A 25,558-nucleotide genomic window follows, 5' to 3' on the forward strand; every position below is an offset into this window, starting at 1 on the left:
CCCAATATGGTGATGGGAGGGAGCATGCTTCCCCTCCCCCATATATGCAGGGGGTGGGGCCGCCATTACCACTAGAAATCAAAACTTTTAAGCAATCCCATCTAACGTTGTTATTTACAACTGCATCTATTCGCCGCAATTTAGTTTCATTTATACTCCTTATTTACTTGCTTCTCCACGAGGACAGAGTTAGCCACAAGGTAGGCTTTTAATGTGGAGAAAATTAAGCTCACCAAAAAGGGGCACTGGATTAGAAAAAAAAAAAAAAAAAAAATTAAAATGGCCTCAGTCATGAAGGATCTCTCTCTCTCTCTCTCTCTCTCTCTCTCTCTCTCTCTCTCTCTCTCTCTCTCACGGATCGGATCGAGGACAGAAATGATGAAGTGTAGTATCAGTACAGACACGACACTTTGCTCTTAACCAAAAAAACATGTTTTAATCAAGAAACTCAAAATTAGGAGAAAGACACCAATACATGTGTAGGGCGGAAGAGGACAAGAAGTTTTTCTTTGATGAAATTAAAAATCTACCCCCCCCCCTTCCATTTGACGTCTTAGCTTTCACGGCAAAATTAACATTTTTAGTTTTTAAGGGAAGAGGAAGAAAGAAAAAAGCCGGAGAAGAGAAAGAAAGATGAAGTGAGAGAGAAGGTGGGAGCAAGAGAAAGCTTTTATATCGCAATCTATTAACGAAAAACTCCATATAAGGATTAAGTTTTTGTTAATTGCTTAAAGTTAACACATCTTTTTTATTCAATAGAAATTATTATGTAATTTATCCGTATCTAATATATTTTTGTATTTCTAGACTTTTATCCCTAATTATATAATAAAAAGAAACTTTATATATTCGTAATTATTTATTAAAGACTTCTGGGCTATATACTATGTCGGTTCAGCAAGCATCTAATATTTTTTTTTTATATAATTAGAAGCTGTGGATCGCCTTTTCTTTAATAACAACAACAGCAACAACAAAAAAATAAAAATAAAAAAAAACAAATAAGAAAAACAAACAAACATTGAACAAAAAGTAATTATATTGGTCCTTTCGACGTTCCAATAGGTTCTATAGACTCAGCTAGCTATCTGATTGAGTCAATCTGTATATTTTTGTATAATCTTACAACTGACATGGATGACATCTATAAGCTTTCATGAATAGAGAAATTGAAGGCTAAACAAGATGGAGATGGGAAGAAAGAGAGAGAGAGAGAGAGAGAGGGGGGGGGAGGAAAGAAAAAAGATGCGAAAAAAAAGAAAGAAAATCCAGCCAAATAAAACTAAAAGGCGGAGAACTCACATCCCTGAATCTACCCATGTAATACTTTGCTTGCATGGTAATATTTATTATAATTATTTGTCAAAGTCACATGATGATTTCTCTTTCAGAAGCAGAAGCAGCAGCAGCAGAAGCATTAGTATTTGGGATCAGAGTTCTGGAAATTTCAATATTGGTCATTTTTACCTTTGGCTTAAGTTCTTCATAAGAGCGCAATGTTGTGGTCGAGAGTCGGTGTGAATTTGGGCCAGAGCCCCCCGAACCAGGACCTGGAGCCCGGCCCAGCGCCAGAGCTAAGCCAGGACCCGACACGGACGGATTTGGAGACTGGTTCGACGGATTCGGATTTAAAGGTCGGTTTGATGCCTTTTCACATTTGTCAATGTCTATTTCGCTCATTTCGGCATCAAAGAGCGCATTCCGTTGAAACGAAGATACGTGTTCATCGACTTCGTTGTTCGACTTGGTCATTGTTGTGGATGAAGGCCGAAGGCCACGTTCGCCTCGGCGTGAGTGGACGCAATGGTGGTGGTGGTGGTGGTGGTGGTGTCGCCGGTTGTGGTGGTGATGGTGTCGTCTTCGTCGACGGCGACGCCTGAGGCACCAGAATGCAACCAAGACAAGACTCACTACTGCAAGAAGACTAACTACCGTGCAGAGTACGGGAATTATCGGTGTGTAGTCAGTTCCTGCCGAAAGGAAAGAAAAAAAAAATAATAGAATTAATTATTATCATAACATTACAAACAAATAAACATTAAAAACAACAAGACATTTTTTTACACTTTGCACATCTAATGCCGGTACATACACTGATCCATGCAATAATTGTCATCAGATATATATTGGTGAAATTCAATAATAACTAAGAAAAATAGTGGTAAGCATTAAAAAATATAAAAAATAATTCCCTAAATGCACTATTCTCTCATGCATTACAATATAATCACTCCTTTAACTTTAAACAAGCTAGACTCATTAGATTCATTTTAAATAAATATCAACGGAGACTTCGTGAATGAGCATTCATTACAAACTCAAACACAATTAAACAATGTAACGATTTCTACAATTTATATATTTTAATCAGCAAACTTATACTAAACAAACAAAACATGAATTTATATCTATTTTACCTCACATTCCCAAGTTTTGCCCATAATTCACTCTAATTCATAAACTCACCACATATTTTAAGTTTTAGATGTTCATATTTTGTTTAACAACAAAAAAAGAAGAATGCAAAATTCTTTCTATATTATAGATACACAACGAATTTTCGTATTTTGATTTTGGTGTTTTTTCTTCAAATTAATCATCTGAAGAAGTCTTGGAATAAAGATGAAAAGTTTTGGAAAATTCTTTACAGTGGTTGTAGTTAGGCAAGTTTTTGAGCTGTATACATTTTAAGTATTTATTATTAAATAAAGGGTCAATATGAAATAAAAAAATATTTACCTGATTTTTCAGTGGACGTTATAACATTTGTTTCGACTTGGACATCAACTACAGCCTGTAGAGCACTGCTGTTTACCATTTTTCGACTAACTGCATTAGCAATGCTTTCAACAATGTCACGAAGTGTTGGCGCTATTTCCTCGGAGGTAATATCAGATTTTATATCAGTCGACTGGAGTCATAAAAAGGTAAGAAAAGAAAAAAATTATGAGAAAACACGGATGAACTAGACTTTAGGCACCCCAAAATCAACAAATACGAAAAGTACACATTTTGGGTTGACATTTTTTTTAATTTTTAATTTTTTTATTTTTATTTATTTATTTTTTTCTAGTTGAATTATAAACAAACTTTCATAATGAAAGACTTGCATCAAATATGTTGCTAAAGTCACTCAAAAAAATGTCTGGAGCATTCTATTGCTCCAGAAAATACCTCATCTCTGATGCAATTCTTGATTTGTATAAGAACCAAATCTGTCCTAAGATGAAATACTGTTGTCATATCTGGGGAGATACTGCTTGGAACACTTGAAGTACAAAACTGACTTCCTCTTCCCGCGCAAATCATTCAACACTTTTTTTTATTTCTCTGCATACCAAAGACCAAGCAAAACTTTGATGAACAAAGTTACTTTCCTAGAGCATCCCGTTTGTGAAAGAAAATACCACAAAGCTACTTCCCAGTTGACTATGATATGACTATGTTCAAGTTTAATATAAACAACTGCTTGTTGAACCTTCCTCTTAGATAAATAATTCCTTTCAAGAAATTTGATACCCAATCCATTGGTTGTTTCCAATCCTTATGTGGTGATTCTCATTGTTGAACCAACTATCTATTTAATCTTTATCCTCGAATAGTTCCTAGGACTTGATAAACAGTGACCAATTAGTAAAAAAAAAAAAAAAAAAAAACTCATTAGAAAAAATGTTATTTAAATTATTCAAACTACTGTTCTCATCTTCAGTGTTTTTCTCACAGCGTTTCGGTCGATGTAACCTCCGATTTTCTTCAAGTGTATCTTGTAGAATTTTAAAAATCTGCAGGAAATTTCAAGCCTGAACTCTTTATTTAATCCACGAGGGTAACATGTGGTTCTGTCTGAATAGAAGTCCTGAGTAGATCGCAATTGTATTTTTGAACCTTCAGATTAGGGTAACTTTATAATTGAATTTTACCAAGTACTTTATCCACTATGCCACAAGTGTTTGCCGACAGTTCTGATATGAATTTTGGGAGCATTAAACCTATTTTGTTTTTTAGATGTACAATTTTACTACTAATCACTATAGATCACTAATTATTACTGCACACACACACACACACACACACACACACACACACACACACACACACACACACACACACACACACACACACACACACACATGTCAAGGTTAAGAATGTTTTTGTAGTATAAATTTCCAAAGAGCATATATAATTATTTTATTATTGAGCTTAGTGCTCAATAACAAATGTAGCTGTTTATATGAATATTTATTAATATAGGCATGTATAATCTTCGCTATATTGGCATGACAATGTTTCAATCTATAGTTATTAATAAGAAAGATCTCATCAGGCAAAAAGTCTCTCTTTTCTTTTAGATTTTCTTAAGATAAAGAAGAAATTAATTTTCTTCTTTATTTTCAATATTAACACCTTAAAAAAAGAAGCAGACATTTTGCCTGATGAGATCTTCTTATTAATAACTATACTGAAATATTGTCATGCATGTCTGTATAAATAAATAAATATGATTAGTTTTTTTTTTGGAAAAAGAATTCCAGCAGAGTGCTCAATTAAAAGGAAAATCCAAATTGTAAGAGCGTATTTATATTTTGTGTACAGAAAGTTGTTAGTTGAGACAGATCATTGGTACCGTCGGTTTCAAGCCCGATAATAAGGCCCGTTTAAGGTATCCTTATCAAGCTCTCTTCAGCCAATATTCGTCTCTTTTTTTTTCCGGTATATTTATGGATTGTTCCGTTATTGTGGCCTCATAAACAAGGGATTCAGCTTTACAATTACCCTCCAATGGACAACTATTTTTGGTCCTGCAAGAGCAGCCTGCGTTATCTATCTTTTTTGGTTCTTTGGATATTATCGACTTTATTGATGGAGTTGTCGAGTAACTAACTTTCACAGTGTTTCTATTAAAAAGTTTATGTAGTTTATGTGTTCTTGGAAAATGCTTGTCTAGAAGGCTAAGAAAAAATGCCCTACTCTAGTTTTAGTGTTCAATGAAAACGGAGGTAAGAACCAGATTATCTTCCGTTTCCGAGACGAATATTGGCTGAAGAGAGCTTGTTAAGGATACCTTAAACGGGCCTTATTATCGGGCTTGAAACCGACGGTACCAATGATCTGTCTCAACTAACAACTTTCTGTACACAAAATATAAATAAATAAATAAATATTAATATATATATATATATATATTATATTTATTGTGAATGTTAGAAAACCAATCAATTACCTGCGTAGAAGATTGCCATAGTGGGTATTTTATTATTTCATTTGATAGAATTATCCCTAACATTAAATCCATAAACTATATATATATATATATATATATTATATTTATTCCAGGTTAGAAATATACAAAAGTAAAAACAAAAAAAAAACAAAAAAAAACATTGAATTTCAACAAGGTTGTTGAAAGTACTCAATAAAAAGAGGAAGATATTTTTTTCAATTTAGGCAAACAAAATTACTATAAGTCGCTACAATAAATCTACTGTTTCAGTTTTGAAAGATATCGTCTGGCAACAGTATACCTCTGTTCTTACTTGAAGTCAGTCATTTAATGAAAATGAAAACCGAGTATAGAAAATCCCATTTCTTCATTTGTCTAGATATTGTATATCTAGAAAGAGAATTTCCAGCCCCTGTTTTGAATTTTTTTCTATGGTCAACATAAGTCTTATTGCGATCCTCCAAAACAGTTAATTTAAGCCTGTGGTCGTCCTTCAAAGTCGATGCTCTATGGGGATCAGATCCAGATTTCCCTTTTCACAAGCGTTCGACTTTGAACCTTTGACCAATTCGTTTCACTGCGGAGATATTTTCACATTTTCTTTTCTTAAAATATGAAAAATCTGCTTGTAAGTCATTTTGGACTGCCTTAATTCTGCAATTCGGTTTTTTAGATACTCGCCAAGATGCAGTCTTACCATTTTTAGGATTCATTTTTCCACTTATTATTATATGCTATAATGATAATGATCTGCAAAATAAAAATTTGCAGTTAAAATAAAAAATTCATGGAAAAATATTGAAAAATCGATTTCTTCCTTCTTTCACTCTTGGCCCATTTTTTTTGCTCATGAGTGTGTATATATATATATATATATATATATATATATATATATATATATATATATATATATAGGTGCAGGTCTAGCCGCACTGATAAGCTGTGAAACAGCGAAACAGTACTATATGTGGATGACTATATATATATATATATATATATATATATATATATATATATATATATATATATACACTTCCAAATAGATTTATCTAACTATCAGCTGGTATGTAAACCTGTGATTATAAGATTTAGAAAATATTACTGGTCGTAATATTCTATGTATTATCCCATCTAAATAGGAATTGCTCAATATACAGGATAGAGCAAATAAAGCAAATTATAGTGATTCAATGAAATTAAAAAAACTTTATTCAAATCAAGGATTTTTTATTATTCCAAGTAAGACAAAGAATACTTTCGAAATTTTATCTCCTTATCCTAAAGGGTTTCGATGCCTACCATCTCTTCAGAGGAGAAAATATTAGCAAATAGATATAAGGCATACACCCTATTTGCTAAAGTCGTTGCTTTTTTTTTTTTTTTTACACAGTGATCACCACTTATCAAGGCCCGGAAGCCACTCAGGGATAAGGGTTATTGCAAGTACATTACGTCAGTGTGGAGATTTGATGAAGTGTTTGCTTAAGGAGGCGGTTCATTAGGAATTTGTTAACATTGGACTTGAAGACATCCAAGTTGTAGTCCAGTGGGAAGCAGGCAGACGGAACAGAGTTCCACAGGCGTGCAGTTCTAAGAAAGAAGCTTTGTTCATGGAATCCGCGTTTTGATTTAGGCACAGATATAGAGTGGGGGAAATTTTTCACAGTGGATTTAGCTAGACGGGTGTTTTTTGTGAAAAATTGGCGAGGGGGGACCAGAGATTGGAGTTCAGACAAGCACCTGCCATGGAAATAACGATAAAACAAGGACAGGCTCGCAACGTCTCTTCTGTGGGAGAGAGGTTGCAGGGTAGAGAAAAGGGCATCCCCCACTAAGCCACCAAGTCTATTTTGTACTCTGTCAAGGCAAGATAGGCTGTTTTTAGCAGGTCCTGCCCAGATATGGCAACAGTATTCCATCCTTGGACGTACTTGGCTTTTATATAGATTGCTTCTATTTAATCAATTTTTGATTATGATTTTCCATGTCTAACTGACTTTAGCAAATAGGGTGAATACTATTATATCTATTTGCTAATATTTCCTCCTCTGAAGAGATGGTAGGCATCGAACCCTTTAGGATAAGGAGATAAAATTTCGAAAGTATTCTTTGTTTTACTTGGAATAATAAAAAATTCTTGATTTGAATAAAGGCTTTTTTTAATTTCATTGAATCACTATAATTTGCTATATATATATATATATATATATATATATATATATATATATATATATATATATATATATATATATATATATATATGGACTCTCCCATCGGTTTCGATGTATGAGGTTCTGCCACAACAACCAAGTTGTTCGGAAATCCACACAGATGATTTGTTTATAGTGGTGAAGGCTTTGTGTAGAACCAACCATTATTTTTGGTATTACTACTAACCTCTGTCGGTGCAGATAGCTGGCACAGGACAGAGTATACAGTAAACCAGTTTTTTTGGAGGTGGAAGGGGTTATTAGTGAGATGAATAAAATCTTGGACTTTGGAATCTAGAAAAATTGTTTTATATATTATGAAAACAGGTAAGGTTACCATAAAAAAATCATAAAATGAGAAACTTGTTATTTTATGCACTTATATAAACATTTATATAAACATTAATATAAACATTTATATAAACATTAATATAAACATTAATATAAACATTTATATAAACATTAATATAATATTTGCAAATAAAAAGTTAAAGGTTTGTGTAACTTACCAAAGTGATTTGAATGGTGTCTGCTTTGGCAACGTGAATTGCGCATAGTATGATTACTCTTGCCTGTCTAGCAGCCACATGAACTTGTGGTAATATTCGCAGTGCACTGCATATATTGCCAACTGATATGCCCTGTTTAACAGAATGAAAACAAACACAGTTGAATAAATAAAAAAATTATGGAAATCGCTCGATACAAGACATGAAGCCACTTAATGTAAGGAGCTAACAAGAATGAAATCTGATTATATTGCAAAGACAGGAGATGCCTATTGACCTTCAACTTGAAAAGACCAAGACTGTGAGTAGAAAGAAAAAAGTGAGCAGGAACAAGGTTCCACAACCTTGCAGTCTTTAGAAAGAAGCTACTGGAATAGGAAGCTGCATTGTAATATGAGGTATTAAAACAATAAATTGATGGAGACGTGTAGACCAACGAGTCAAACGAATTATAAGACAGAGTTTCTCTTTTACACACACACACACACACACACACACACACACACACACACACACACACACACACACACACACACACACACACACACACACACACACACACACACACTATATATATATATATATATATATATATATATATATATATATATATACAAATAAAAGTATATATATTATAAAAGTAACACAAAAAAAAAATGCAAGCGAACAAACAAGATAATGTCTACTGGGATCAGCTTCGAAAAAAAAAAAGAAGGCTATCATTAGGAGGAAACAATCCTCAGAAAGAGAGTTCACAAGTTTGCAGTTCTTGGAAAGAAGTTACTTAATGAGTTGGAAGGAAATTATTTAGATGGTGAGAGTCTCCTAATGATTCTTGTTTTGAAGACCAATCGATCAAACAGTCTAGCAATTGACTAGCAATTTCAGTGGTCTTTATCTATCAGATTTTGATAGATGTCTTGTGCTGCATCATCCTGCCATGAGAAAGAAGTAAATAAAGTGGGTGTCGGCCAACATAAAAGCTAAATGACGTGGTCACGTGCGAGCAGTTAATTATTCTTGGAAACGCACTTAGTGTCGATCACAGAAAAGCATCAGGTAAGAAAGGGTATCTTCCATAAAACTTCATTCTGAAAGCAGTTCATAGATATTTCCATGCTTCCATGCATGTAGCTAGTCAGGCACTTGGACAGGTGCTCACTAGTATGGATGTTGCCCTTCAACCCAGCACTTTAATATAAAAGAAGTCGATGAAAGAAAAGAAGAATTGTCAAATTGTGTAAAAAGAACCATTTTACAAATAACAGCGGCAGGAGGAGAAGGAGGAGGAGGAGGAGAAATATTGATGAAAGATAATGATGAAGAAGGAGAAGGAGGAGGAGAAGAACGAGGAAGAGAAAGAAAAAAGGAGGAGGAGAAAGATAATAATGACGAATAAGCAAAAGAGGGATAATGATGATGATGATGATGATGATGATGATGATGATGATGATGACACAATGATGATGATGATGATGATGATGAGGAGGAGAAGAAGAAGAGCGAGGAGGAGGAAACAGAGAATGATGATGATGATGATGAAGATGATGATGATGATGCCAACGACGACGATGACGATGATGATGATGGCGATGAAGAAGAAGAAGAAGAAGAAGAAGGATAATGATGATGATCATCATCATTAATGAAAACTTAAAATAAGAATAAATTCTTACAGATGGTGTTCGGGTTTTGTCAAAGAAAAGGTCCATCTTGGCGCAGTTATTGCTCAGCGAAGCCATGTTCGGTATGCACGTTGTGTGTATGCCACGGGGAGCTGCATCTTCGATTTGGGCCACATGACGACATTGGCCCCAGGGCAAACAAGGTGGCGTGAAACAGGTTTGTGCTGTCTGCACAACGCAAGTCTCATCTGGAGCGCAAATGGCAATCGGCTCGGACACATTTGGATGACTCAAGCAGTTCCCAGGACCACACCAAACCTGTACAATTTTAATTAAAGTTGAAAATTACAAATCACAGAAAATGCACCCAAACGTTCAGTTTCAATGTCTGTTCAGTTACACTGATGTGCTGTGATACAACGTAATAGTCTGTCTGCAAACGATCACATTTAAGTTGATATTACATTTTATTTATTTTGTTCTCAGTCAGTGAAGGAGAAATATTTCATGATTGAGACAAATTTTATTTTTGCCTCAATTCAGAGCACCTTTTTATCAGGAGCTAGCCCCCGCCCCCTCCCCAACATAAAAACTATTTGCAAGAAAACAGGAATTATATATATATATATATATATATATATATATATATATATATATATATATATATATATATATATTATAAAGCTGAACGTCTGTATGTGTGTGTGATCACGAATAGGCTCCTATATGGTAGACTATTTTAAAAAACTAATTACATATAATGATAGAATATGTATCGAGACACAGGAATGGGTATGTTTGATCTGGCATAATTATGATTCATTAAAATTGTAGGGTCTGCGTACGCGCCTGGTCCACAAAGTATGGAAATAAAAAATTTAAAAAAAAACGTTTACAAGTGTTTTTGATATAGATGTACATAATAATACTTTGAGAAGTGTTTTAACTTAAATAGGGATGGTATAATAAAATTGTGGGGTCAGCGTTCGCGCCTGGCCTCCATAGAATGGAAATAGGCACAAACTTAAAGACTTTTCATATCTATCTGCGTAAGTATACTTTGATAATTATGTTTCAGTTTGAAAAAATATGGTATAATAAAATTAGGGGGTGTTCGTTCCCACCTGACCTCCAGAGAATGGAAATATGTCACAAAGTTTAACAAGGTTTTTTAATATAGATCCAGAATATTGTGATAAGTGTTTCAGTGCGAACAAGTATGGTATAATAAATTATGGGGTTTATCTATTTTATTTTAACTTTCATCATATTTTGCTTTGGTTTTGATACCCCCAAATTCGAAGCTATCTCTTTACAATCCTTCCTTTTCATAACCTATCATACTTTCATAAATCAGAGTCCATTTTCTGTGTAGGCTGTTTTTGAACCCAGTCAACGACAGGTACTTTTGCTAGTATATATATATATTTTCTTTTTTTTTTAAATTTTTTTATTACATTTTCACCCCAAGCAAGGCAAATTGCCACTTTGGTGTAGGGGGCTACTATCAGAGGCAACAACTACTGGGGTACTATGTAGGGGCTTGGGCAGCAAGATGTCGGTTCACGTTACACTTGAACTTCTGCACGTCAGTACTGTTGGGGTAGCAGGGACCTGGAATGGAATTCCAAAGTCTAGCGGTTCTGGGGAAGAAACTATTGGAGTAGCAAGATCTTTTACATCTAGGGATCTCTACAGTGTGGGGGTGGGATTTAGCAGCCTGTCGGGTTTGTCGAGGGTGCTCACGTCGTGGGGGCACAAGTGATAGCAATTCGTCAAAGCATTCACCACTAAAATACTTGCAGAACAGGCAGAGGGATGCAACATTTCGTCGATGGGACAGAGGCTGTAACTTAGATGCCAGTTCGGGGCCTATCATATATATATATATATATATATATATATATATATATATATATATATATATATATATATATATAAATGACAAAACGTCTATATTCCAAATTTCTAGATGTCTATCTTCTCGTTTATTTCTTTAAACATGTTAACGGGACAACATCTTGAAATTTGGAATGTAGACTTTTTGTCATTTATTTGTATATGTTCTATCGTTATATCGACCTTCGTAAATTAAAAGATTTATTAAAATAAAAGGTGAAATATATGTGAATAAGCATATTTTACCATAAATACACACACACACACACACATACACACACACACACATATATTTGTGGTGAAATAAAATGAAAATAACTTCAACTTATTCCTTCATTTTCTTTTAAAGTTGATATATTCCTTTTCTTCAGCTGAGTTAAGTGTGGAATAAATTATTAAAATTTATCATAATAATTACATGAATGATTTTGCGCTATGAAACAGGTGCTGTCAAGAATTGTGCATCTCAATGAACTTAAAGAAATGAAAGGTAAGATGGTCAATATCTTGAAATTTGGAATATAGACTTTTGTCATATATACATATATATATATATATATATATATATATATATATATATATATATATATATATATATATATATATATATATATATATATGTATGACAAACGTTTTTGGATTTTTACCCTTCACCGGACTATCCATTCATGTGAAATCTTTTTATCTTTTTTCTTTTGCCTCCTGTTCCCCTTACCTCACCCTTTTTTTAAACCAAGTAAGATCTGTGACTTACTTGTAGTTTCATTAAATACTTTTATATGCAAAATCCGATCCTGCATTTTGCTAATTCCTGCCCTCTGATGAGAAGGAGAGTATTTCTTCGAAACTCCGCGGATTAAGGACTATCCACTTATCTTGTGCTTCCTTTTTTAAAATTAAATATGTTTTTAACTCTTTTTCAAGATGTCTTTTAACATGTTTTATTAATCATTTGTTCATATATATATATATATATATAAACGAGATAAGACACTGATAGAAATTCAGATGAAAAATCCTGATAGATATTACTTAAAGTAATACTTTCAAGGAGATCCTAGCCAAAAAGGAAAAGCTCAATATTTAAGAATAGAGCAATATATCTATTTTATTTTTACTTACATATGAATATATGTCTCTATATGTTGTTTTTCAGAATTTAAAATTGAACAACAAAACATATATATATATATATATATATATATATATATATATATATATATATATATATATATATATATATTACTTTCATATTTTGCTATTACATAAAACACACCAACACAGATACATTTCATATTATTTGGATTCTTTGGACTACTATTCTCATCTTGAATTCACAACGTTTCAACTGATGTAATCTCCGACCTTCTTCAGGTGTATTTTGTGGAATTCTGAAATCTTTCTAATGAACTTAGCAATCTGTATGGAACATGAGCGAAAACCTTTATTCAATCCACGGGGGAAGTATGCTCCTGTTCTATCAGTAATAACCAGGTAAAAGTTTTAAGCAATTTGCAATTGTATTCTTAGTATTACTTAGACTGAGAATTGAACCTTAAACTTCCAGAAGAGTGTCACTTGCGACTGGTCTATAGAAATAAAAAAAAAAAAACTTTTATAGCTTAAAGGGGAAATAACTCTCATAGCTTAAATAAATAAGCTTACTTACAGTTTTAAATGCAACAGTTGTGAACTATTAATAAAGGAAAATAAATTAAATATGAATTAAATTAACAATAAATTAAATAAATCAACTTTAAATAGTATTTCTAAATAGGAGAATAAAAAACAATTCTATTGCAACAAATAAATAACATCAAACTAATTATTAAAATAGATTTTTTTAATGCAATATGCAAATGAGGTTACTTATTGAATGTAGATTTCTGTTGAATAAATATATAGAAAGCATGCTGGAATAAAAGAGTATGATAATTTCTTCACAGTGTAGTATCTGTTTTGATACTGTACTAAACTTAATTTGTCCGTAGTCAATGGAGAAGAAACCCTTTATACTGAGGTAATTTTTATTTTTGCTTACTTCCAGAGTGACCCCTTTTTAGGGGACTGGTTTTCCAGTCCCCTAGTATACGGCATAATAACATTGACACACCGGTTTCCATCAGATCACTGAAGTTAAGCAACAATGAGCCTAGCCAATACCATATGGGTGACCATTTGGAGCTTCCAGGTGCTGTATGTGCTCTCCGCTTATCTCGGCATTTGTTTCCAGTCGTCCTGGACTTCTCCTTGCTACTGGACTCAAGCAGTGTTGATTCAGGAGAGGTGTGGTTGGGGATTGCACAACCCTTGTCTCATAATTACATGTGTAGCTACCCCTACAGGGGGTATCCTTTGTCTTTCGAGACTGAACAGAGGCATCGCTTTTTCCCCCCACATTAAAAACGACTTTGTACCACATTTTGCTTACATGGAGAAGCAAACAAATGCCATTTAGTATATAAGTACGTTTTCAATATGAAAATCTATTTGTAAAACAATGTATCTTTTGTAGATATTCAATAAATTGTGAACAAACAAACAAATTGACAGGAATACAATTTTTTTATAATCAAAGATTCAAACAAGGACGTCCGGATGGTCCACAGAATTTCATAATTATTTGCATCACTTACCTTGGTGCACTGGACCCAGCCGTCAGTGCATTGGCAGGAATTACACTCATTGAGCCAGGAACTTTGATGCGCATAAATTTTCCGCTTGAATGAACAAGAACTGGCTGCCGGCAGCCGTCCAATGACTGCAATTAAAAAAAAAAATATCATACACTAGCAGGGAGACCTGACGTTGCCCGGGATTGAATGAGGATCAATGAATGTTCTACACTTTGTCATTGAAATCGGTGAAGTCGATCATTTTTCAACCAAAGTGATTGATTGCCTGTTCTAGTTTGAGACACATCGCAGTGCACTGTGTGGAAGATTCACGTTTCCCTGCAGTGACTTAGTCCACAATATATTCTAGTCGATATTGCACTGTAGAGAACCTACTGCTTATTTTACGAATTTATTTTTATATAATGGCTTGAATTAAAGTCTAAAATGCAAAAAGTTAAGTATCATCGTTCAGTTATGCTCTAAACAGAAACATTAATTTCGAACATCAAGGGAGCAGGCAGCTTTAGACAGAGCAAAGTGGTGGGCCGCTGTTCGTGACGGTGCCTGCAAATATGAAAGTTAACAAAAGTTTGCTGCAGAGAAGCGCAGAAAGGATAATGTTTTGAAATTCTCAACATCTGCTATGATTCCCTGTTCCCACTGCAATAGAACTTTTCAAGCAAAGATTGGACTTATCAGCCATATCTGTACTCACCGATGATGACTCCCCCCACCCTACCGTATAGGATGATCAGACGGTCCTCGTCGTTTCCACGGACGAACACGAACGCACACACACACACACGCACGCCCGCACACACACACACACACGCACGCACGCACGCACGCGCACACACACACACACACACACACACACACACACACACACACACACACACACACACACACACACACACACACACACACACACACACACACAATTTTGAACACACCCTTGTCTTATTAAGGTACCTATTAAATTAAACACTTTTTTGTTGTATCCTGTCCAAGAGGGAGAAATGAGAAAATAAAGGAAATCTTGTTGAATTCTTCAGTGATATCTTTTTTGTCTCCAAAAAAAAAAACCAAAAAAAAAAACAAACAACAACAACAACAACAAAAAACACTATGATTCTGCTGAGCATAACTGGATTAATTCTTTGTTTGAAAAAGCTTCTCTTACCGTATTAAAGCTACTATTCTACATTTTTCGATTTCAAGAAAGAATTTACACCCAAGGATGTCAATCTGCTAAATAATGTTCTCGAAATTATATATATATAAAAAAAAAACTACAAGATGTATCCGGTCCAGTATTAAATGTAACGTGAAATTCTTTTAAGAAAATAAAAAAGAAGTAAAAAAACGGAAAGAAACTGAGACATGTGCATACGAGTATTATGTTTTTAATAAACAGTTCATTTCTTATAAATAAAAAAAATAAAATACTCAAGCTGAGATTGAAGCCAAAACCTAAAGACAGTGAGCCAAGTATGATAACCTTTAGGCCCGCTTGACAGGTTTATTTAAAAATGTTTTCAAACCTACTTATTTTTAACATGATCTGAACAATTCATGCATGCGCATGAAACAGTTGACATACAGATAAAAAATCCGACCCCCCCACATACCAGTTTTTAAATTTTTACCCCTTAGCAGCTCTTTTTTTCGAATGAAAACTGATTAAAATGTTTTCCACATGTCTGAATACACTTTATACCAAATTTCAAGTCTTTAGATAAAAAATTTGTTGAGTATATAGGTGGAGAGGTGTCCTCACACACACACACACACACACACACACACACACACACACACACACACACACACACACACACACAAATTCTCACTTTTATATATATATATATATATATATATATATATATATATATATATATATATATATATATAGATTTACCTTCATTGCATTCTGGACCTGTCCGTCCTGGGGGGCAAATACACTTATAGGAACCAACACTGTCGATGCAGGTACTCCCATAGGAACAAGGCATAGACGCGCATTCGTTTAGATCTGAAAGAAAAAAATATTCAAGGATTAAAAAAAAATTCAGTACTTTTTTTTTTTTTTACATAGGAGTTACCACTTATCAAGGCCCGGGGGCCACTCGAGGATAAGAGTTAATGAGTGTACAGTAGTCACTGGGACAATATCGTAGTAATCATAAGTAGTGGAAATTTGGTAAATTGGATTACTTAAGGGGATAGCTCATCAAGAACTTGTTTATGTTGGACTTGAAGATGACCAAATTGTAGTCAACTGGAAAGCAGGTAAAGAGAGTTCCACAGGCGTGCAGTTCTAAGAAAGAAATTTTGTTCATGGAATTTAGGTTTAGGCGCAGATAAAGAGTAGGGAAAATTATTGATAGTGGTTTTAACTAGACGAGTGTTTTTCATAAATGTTTGGTGAAGGGGGACCACAGATTGGAGCTCAGACGTGCACTTGCCATGAAAATAACGATAAAGCAGAGACAGGCTCACTATGTCTCTTCTGTGGGAAAGAGGTTGCAGGGAAGAGAAAAGGACATCCCCCACCATGCTATGAAGTCTAGTTTGAACTTTGTCGAATGTTTTACGTAGAATAGGGATCACATTATTGTTGACATATTTTTGACAGACTACAAAAACTGCTGTAAGGTGCCAAAACCTTTTACAATAAAATTGCAGCTGCTGACAATTTGCAAACGGTATTTTTGCTTATTAAAATTTTTTACAGTATCTTTTGTTTACTAAACTTTTTTTACAGTATCTTTTGCTTATTAAAATTTTTTTACAGTATCTTTTGTTTACTAAAATTTTTTTACAGTATCTTTTGTTTATTAAAATTTTTTTACAGTATCTTTTGTTTATTAAATTTTTTTACAGTATCTTTTGTTTATTAAAATTGTTTTTACAGTATCATTTGTTTATTAAGATTTTTTTACAGTATCTTTTGTTTATAAAAATTTTTTACAGTATCTTTTGTTTATTAAATTTTTTTTACAGTATCTTTTGTTTACTAAATTTTTTACAGTATCTTTTGTTTATTAAATTTTTTTACAGTATCTTTTGTTTATTAAAATTTTTTACAGTATCTTTTGTTTATTAAAATTTTTTTACAGTATCTTTTGTTTATTAAATTTTTTTACAGTATCTTTTGTTTATTAAATTTTTTTTACAGTATCTTTTGTTTATAAAAATTGTTTTTACAGTATCTTTTGTTTACTAAATTTTTTTACAGTATCTTTTGTTTATTAAATTTTTTTTACAGTATCTTTTGTTTATTAAGATTTTTTACAGTATATTTTGTTTACTAAATTTTTTTACAGTATCTTTTGTTTATTAAAATTTTTTTTACAGTATATTTTGTTTACTAACTTTTTTTACAGTATCTTTTGTTTATTAAAATTGTTTTTACAGTATCTTTTGTTTATTAATTTTTTTTACAGTATCTTTTGTTTATTAAATTTTTTTACAGTATCTTTTGTTTATTAAAATTTTTTACAGTATCTTTTGTTTATTAAAATTGTTTTTACAGTATCTTTTGTTTATTAAATTTTTTTTACATTATCTTTTGTTTATTAAATTTTTTTTACAGTATCTTTTGTTTATTAAAATTGTTTTTACAGTATCTTCTGTTTACTAAATTTTTTTACAGTATCTTTTGTTTATTAAATTTTTTTACAGTATCTTTTGTTTATTAAAATTGTTTTTACAGTATCTTTTGTTTATTAAAATTTTTTTTACAGTATCCTTTGTTTATTAAAAATTTTTTTACAGTATCTTTTGTTTATTAAATTTTTTTTACAGTATCTTTTGTTTATTAAATTTTTTTACAGTATCTTTTGTTTATTAAAATTGTTTTTACAGTATCTTTTGTTTATTAACATTTTTTTACAGTATCTTTTGTTTATTAAAATATTTTACAGTATCTTTTGTTTAATAAAATTTCTTTACAGTATCTTTTGTTTACTAAAATTGTTTTTACAGTATCTTTTGTTTATTAAAATTTTTTACAGTATCTTTTGTTTATTAAAATTTTTTACAGTATCTTTTGTTTATTAAATTTTTTTACAGTATCTTCTGTTTACTAAATTTTTTTTACAGTATCTTTTGTTTATTAAAATTGTTTTTACAGTATCTTTTGTTTATTAACATTTTTACAGTATCTTTTGTTTATTAAAATTTTTTACAGTATCTTTTGTTTACTAAATTTTTTACAGTATCTTTTGTTTATTAAATTTTTTACAGTATCTTTTGTTTATTAAAATTTTTTTACAGTATCTTTTGTTTATTAAATTTTTTTACAGTATCTTTTGTTTATTAAATTTTTTTACAGTATCTTTTGTTTATAAAAATTGTTTTTACAGTATCTTTTGTTTACTAAATTTTTTACAGTATCTTTTGTTTACTAAATTTTTTTACAGTATCTTTTGTTTATTAAAATTTTTTTTACAGTATCTTTTGTTTACTAACTTTTTTTTACAGTATCTTTTATTAAAATTGTTTTTACAGTATCTTTTGTTTATTAAAATTTTTTTACAGTATCTTTTGTTTATTAATTTTTTTTTACAGTATCTTTTGTTTATTAAATTTTTTACAGTATATTTTGTTTACTAAATTTTTTTACAGTATCTTTTGTTTATTAAAATTTTTTTACAGTATCTTTTGTTTATTTAAATTTTTTACAGTATCTTTTGTTTATTAAATTTTTTTTACAGTATCTTTTGTTTATTAAATTTTTTTACAGTATCTTTTGTTTATTAAAATTGTTTTTACAGTATCTTTTGTTTATTAAATTTTTTTACAGTATCTTTTGTTTATTAAAATTTTTTTACAGTATCTTTTGTTTATTAAATTTTTTTTACAGTATCTTCTGTTTACTAAATTTTTTTACAGTATCTTTTGTTTATTAAAATTTTTTTACAGTATCTTTTGTTTATTAAAATTTTTTTACAGTATTTTTTGTTTATTAAAATAGTTTTTACAGTATCTTCTGTTTACTAATTTTTTTTACGGTATCTTTTGTTTATTAAAATTTTTTACAGTATCCTTTGTTTATTAAAAATTTTTTTACAGTATCTTTTGTTTATTAAATTTTTTTTACAGTATCTTTTGTTTATTAAATTTTTTTACAGTATCTTTTGTTTATTAAAATTGTTTTTACAGTATCTTTTGTTTATTAACATTTTTTTACAGTATCTTTTGTTTATTAAAATATTTTACAGTATCTTTTGTTTAATAAAATTTCTTTACAGTATCTTTTGTTTACTAAAATTGTTTTTACAGTATCTTTTGTTTATTAACATTTTTTACGGTATCTTTTGTTTATTAAAATTTTTTACAGTATCTTTTGTTTATTAAATTTTTTTACAGTATCTTCTGTTTACTAAATTTTTTTTACAGTATCTTTTGTTTATTAAAATTGTTTTTACAGTATCTTTTGTTTATTAACATTTTTACAGTATCTTTTGTTTATTAAAATTTTTTACAGTATCTTTTGTTTACTAAATTTTTTACAGTATCTTTTGTTTATTAAATTTTTTACAGTATCTTTTGTTTATTAAAATTTTTTTACAGTATCTTTTGTTTATTAAATTTTTTTACAGTATCTTTTGTTTATTAAATTTTTTTACAGTATCTTTTGTTTATAAAAATTGTTTTTACAGTATCTTTTGTTTACTAAATTTTTTACAGTATCTTTTGTTTACTAAATTTTTTTACAGTATCTTTTGTTTATTAAAATTTTTTTTACAGTATCTTTTGTTTACTAACTTTTTTTTACAGTATCTTTTATTAAAATTGTTTTTACAGTATCTTTTGTTTATTAAAATTTTTTTACAGTATCTTTTGTTTATTAATTTTTTTTTACAGTATCTTTTGTTTATTAAATTTTTTACAGTATATTTTGTTTACTAAATTTTTTTACAGTATCTTTTGTTTATTAAAATTTTTTTACAGTATCTTTTGTTTATTTAAATTTTTTACAGTATCTTTTGTTTATTAAATTTTTTTTACAGTATCTTTTGTTTATTAAATTTTTTTACAGTATCTTTTGTTTATTAAAATTGTTTTTACAGTATCTTTTGTTTATTAAATTTTTTTACAGTATCTTTTGTTTATTAAAATTTTTTTACAGTATCTTTTGTTTATTAAATTTTTTTACAGTATCTTCTGTTTACTAAATTTTTTTACAGTATCTTTTGTTTATTAAAATTTTTTTACAGTATCTTTTGTTTATTAAAATTTTTTTACAGTATTTTTTGTTTATTAAAATAGTTTTTACAGTATCTTCTGTTTACTAATTTTTTTTACGGTATCTTTTGTTTATTAAAATTTTTTACAGTATCTTTTGTTTATTAAACTTTTTTTACAGTATCTTTTGTTATTAAAATTGTTTTTACAGTATTTTTTGTTTATTAAACTTTTTTTACAGTATCTTTTGTTTATTAAATTTTTTTACAGTATCTTTTGTTTATTAAAATTTTTTACAGTATCTTTTGTTTATTAAAATTGTTTTTACATGTATCTTTTGTTTATTAAAATTGTTTTTACAGTATCTTTTGTTTATTAAATTTTTTTACAGTATCTTTTGTTTATTAAAATTTTGTACAGTATCTTTTGTTTATTAAATTTTTTTTACAGTATCTTTTATTTATTAAAATTTTTTACAGTATCTTTTGTTTATTAAAATTGTTTTTACATGTATCTTTTGTTTATTAAAATTGTTTTTACAGTATCTTTTGTTTATTAAATTTTTTTTACAGTATCTTTTGTTTATTAAAATTTTGTACAGTATCTTTTGTTTATTAAATTTTTTTTACAGTATCTTTTGTTTATTAAATTTTTTTACAGTATCTTTTGTTTATTAAAATTGTTTTTACATGTATCTTTTGTTTATTAAAATTGTTTTTACAGTATCTTTTGTTTATTAAATTTTTTTTACAGTATCTTTTGTTTATTAAAATTTTGTACAGTATCTTTTGTTTATTAAATTTTTTTTTCAGTATCTTTTGTTATTAAATTTTTTTTTCAGTATCTTTTGTTTATTAAAATTTTAGGCGAAAATATAGCATAGTTAAAAAGCTCACCCATTCTTCCCATGTTAAGAATCGTTTTCTATAAATAATCTTATTATTTCAGCACGGTCCGTAAACTGTACAAATACCTATTTTTGTTCATTGAAATGACCATACGATGACAGTTTTGATTATAATTATATGCTTTAATTTTTAAGTGTTTGCTAGCGTTTTAAACATGGACCATCATTTTCAGCGAAAAACAAACAAACAAAAAAGAACAAAAAAGGAAGTTTTCATTCAACACCTTCTTAAATCTTGGATTGAAAGCTAATGCTCAATTTCAGAAGAGTTTCCGATGGGCACCTATCAAGTCCTAGAAATGAAGAATTTTCAGTGGGTAGTTGTACTGTACAGGTCCTGGACTTTATAATTTTGCAGTCCAAGCGACAAAAAATCCTTCACGTGTTGACACGAAAAAAATTATATACTGGAATGCTAAAAGATTCAATATTTTTATGCAGCAATTCTGGTTTCTAATTGGTTATATACATTATATATATATATATATATATATATATATATATATTGGAATCACACATCCCTCACTTTATATTATATATATATATATATATATATATATATAAAGTGAGGGTTGTGTGATTCCAACGAGAGAAAAATGTTTGTTTAAAAGAGTGAAGTTGCCAACATTTGCGGATTTTTGAGATTCTTTTTATTTTGAAAGATTTAAAAATATTTTCATAACGCGTTTCAAGCTTTTATTAGCTCTTTTCAAATGTTTTTTAGTGAAAAGTTTTTTTTTAAAGTTAAGCGTATTTTAGTTAAAAGTTTGTTTCTTGGTGAGAGGTTAATGGAATTTTCTTTTGTGACTTTTAACTAAAAAACATTTGAAGAGAGCTAATAAAAGCTTGAAACGCGTTATGGAATTATTTTAAAATAATAAAGTCTCAAAAATCCACAAACGTTGGCAACTTTACAGTATTATATATATATATATATATATATATATATATATATATATATATATATATATAACTTGGTGAGTTAGAAGAAGAGAGTAAATTCAATTGTATAAGAGGAGACTTATCGGGATAAGATAAAGCTAAAAAAATTTCATTGGAGCTTATATAGGAAACAATAAGAGCGGAAAATGAACTCACAAAAACTATATATTGCTCCCTATCTTAGGTTGAGCACTTGGGAAGTGATATACAAATTACCAATAGCGTATGAAGTAATACTCTTTGTGGAAACAAATTGAGCTTAGGTATTTGGACAATGTCAAAACATTGTTAATTCACTGCCCGCATACAGCAGCCATATAGCACAACGGTTAGAAGCTCTGAGTGTTGTTTGGGCAATCGGGTTTCAATCCTGGCTTAAGGTAGTTGCTTGTCTAGCCGCACTCATGAGCTGTGAAACAGTGAAACAGTACTGTATGTGGATGACTATCTATATATATGTATATATATGATACTTCTATCGGTTTCGACATATTATTTGTTCGGATATCAATACAGATGATGTTTTTATAATAGATATGAACTAAGTAAGTAGTTTATATTTGTTTATATGTTTGTGCTAAACTAACCACGATTTTTGGTGCACTGGCCCTAGCCCTAACCCTAACCCGACTGGCTACGACAAGACAAAGCAATTAGCAGAAGTAAGGTTTTGCATCAGTTTTTCTATTCCTGGATTTGTTATCAATCATTTTTTGAACAAACAGTTTGCTGTACAACTCCCCACTTAGGATGCCTCTATAAATCTGTCCCCTAATTCACGTTACTCTCTTATGTCTCAGCAGCAGTGTTGTGTCTTGTTTGTGATGGACAAAAGTAAATAAATTTTAATAAAATGTAAACATACTTATCCGACAGTCTGGACCTGCAAATCCCTTCGTGCAACTGCAGCTATACCAGTTTACTCCATCTACGCACTGCGCCCCATTATAGCTAATTAAAAAATTAAAAAAAGAAAAAAAAAATTTTATGCAATAAACACATATGCGAAAAAGGTAACAAAACAAAATAAAACAAAACAAAATAGAATTATAAGATTTGGCAAAAGCCCTTAGAAACATCTTTAAGAAATTTGAAATTTTGAAAAAACAGACAAAATGCCTTTTTTGTTTTACAAGGGAGTCGCCACTTATCAAGGCCCGAAGGCCAGGCAAGGATAAGGGTAAATGAATGTAAGGTGGTAGTGTAGTAATCGTTAGTGGTGTAAATGGGGTAGAATTTGATTATGGGGTAGCTTAACAAGAACTTGTTTACATTGAACTTGAAGGCCACCATATTATAATCAGCCGGGAAGACGGTCAATGGAACAGTGTTCCACAGAAGGGCAGTTCTAGGAAACAAACTTTGTTCATGGAATCTGTGTTTAAATATAGGCACAGACAGAGAGTGGGGGAAATTATTGATAGTGGTTGTAGCTAGTTCGATCAACTTTCTGATAACACCCTTCAATAAAATTTTGGTGAAAATCTATAATTCTGTAATCAGTAGAGTTATGAGCTTGTAATTGTTCAGCTACTTCATTGAAGACTTGAAGCAGAAAAGAATCCTCACCAAACCAATGATTGAACACTTCTGCCAGAATCGGTATAAACATGTGTAACAGCTTTAAATAAAATTCATACATCAAAGCCAGACCATCAAATCCTGGAGACTTGTCACAACCGACCTACTCCAATACAGTGAACACCTCTTGCTCTGTAACTGTCTTCGCAATCGGTTGCTCTAGTTGCATCAGGGCAGAGAGAGTCAACCAAATAGTTACCAAACTTCTGGACTAAGAAGTTGGAAAATTGGGTAAAATGGCTCTTGAAATGTTCTTAGAATTCCTCATTTAAAAAAAGTTTCAAAACTGCAGAGATCGATAGAAGATTAAAATTTCTTGAATTTGTTAAAAATTATGTGCATTAGTTGTAAATTTTTCTTCACACCTCTCTTTTTGTTTCCCCTGTTAACTAATACTGCACAAATGCTAGAAGTTTACTTACCATGGGAAAGGGTCGCAGTCATTTTTGTTAGTCTCACAGTGTTGGCCTTCATAACCTTCTTTGCAAAGACAAGTGACACCGTCTCCTGAATTGACGCAGGTGCCTCCATTTTGGCACGGATTTGAATCACAGCCACGCCATGAGGCTAAAATTAGCATAAAAAATTCATGGAAGATAAAAGTTAGAACTTGATTGATATTTCTCTTTTTTATGTCTTTCTTTATAAAGATAGGTGCATGTGTGTGTGTGTGTGTATGTGTGTGTGTGTGTGTGTGTGCGTGCGTGTATGTATATATATATATATATATATATATATATATATATATATATATATAAAATTGTAATTCAATGAATTTCAAAAAACTCTCATTGAAATGAAATGAAGTGGTTGAGTTTCATATCAAAGAATTTTTATTATTCTAAGCAAGACAAAGAATGCTTTAGAAAATTAATCTCCTTAACCTATAGGGTTTCGATGTCTACCATCTCATCAGAGGAGAGAAAATATTAGCAAATAGTTATAAAGGTATGCACCCTATTTGCTAAAGTCAGTGAGACATGGAAAGTCAAAGTGAAAATAATACATTTATCAGAAGTCCTGTAGCAGGAGGATTTGTAGAAAAAGGATATGAATGTTTTTTTAGATCCAGCTTGCTTGGTAAAATCCACGTTTCCATAACAACTGATTGTTAAATAAAAACTATTCTGAAGTATATATATATATATATATATATATATATATATATATATATATATATACATATATATATATATATATATATATATATATATATATATGAATAAAGATCTCAGTATACAACTTCCTACTTAAGATATAGCAGCAGCAAGAATAACAGTAGCAATTGTAACAGCAGTACCTTGATGACAACAACAGCAGCAACAAATTTTTTTAAGCTCAGCGCTGATTAGTACAAGTATTTAACTTCCTTTCTTGCTTGTCCAGTCAGAGACGATCATCTTTCAGAGTACACTACCGGAGTTGATAAAAGGCAGTGCTGACTAGACTCTTTCCTTTTTCTGGCTAAACCAGCGAGCTTACTCATTCCAAAGCATTTCTTTCGACTTCTAATTTTCTCTCTTGGGATGCAACCAAAACCCTCCCAGAGCGCAACAAGAAGACTTAAAAATTCAATATGGCAACTGCTGCACATACAAGGATTTAATCTAACTAACTAACTAATTAACTCTCTCTCTCTCTCTCTCCCTCACACACACACATACACACACACACACACACACACACACACACACACACACACACACACACACACACACACACACACACACACACACACACACACACATGGCCCTGACTTCAACACCTGGTGTACTGTACATAAACATTCTCGATATATGAACACCTCTCCTTTCCTTACAAGCAGAACATTCATCATTTCCATCATACACTCTT

At 30.7% G+C, this 25,558-nt stretch overlaps 1 protein-coding gene across 2 annotated transcripts in view; it reads right to left on the reverse strand.

The window, feature by feature from the left end:
* Positions 1 to 298: 298 nt before the first annotated feature.
* Positions 299 to 25,558, reverse strand: part of LOC145268366 (protein jagged-1b-like) — a 199,711-nt gene continuing 174,451 nt past the window's right edge. For both annotated transcript variants that reach the window (XM_080123913.1, XM_080123912.1), the window contains 8 exons: positions 24,127 to 24,271; positions 22,989 to 23,074; positions 16,001 to 16,114; positions 14,101 to 14,225; positions 9,617 to 9,883; positions 7,941 to 8,072; positions 2,740 to 2,911; positions 299 to 1,970 (listed from right to left, as the gene is read on the reverse strand). In XM_080123913.1, the coding sequence (XP_079980039.1) occupies positions 1,369 to 1,970; positions 2,740 to 2,911; positions 7,941 to 8,072; positions 9,617 to 9,883; positions 14,101 to 14,225; positions 16,001 to 16,114; positions 22,989 to 23,074; positions 24,127 to 24,271 (1,643 nt within the window). In that variant the 3' untranslated portion in view covers positions 299 to 1,368. The remainder of the gene's footprint in view (positions 1,971 to 2,739; positions 2,912 to 7,940; positions 8,073 to 9,616; positions 9,884 to 14,100; positions 14,226 to 16,000; positions 16,115 to 22,988; positions 23,075 to 24,126; positions 24,272 to 25,558) is intronic.

Source organism: Euprymna scolopes, chromosome 43 (genome assembly GCF_053919585.1).
Source record: "Euprymna scolopes isolate OS-2025 chromosome 43, ASM5391958v1, whole genome shotgun sequence".
Taxonomy (NCBI): Eukaryota; Metazoa; Mollusca; class Cephalopoda; order Sepiida; family Sepiolidae; genus Euprymna; species Euprymna scolopes.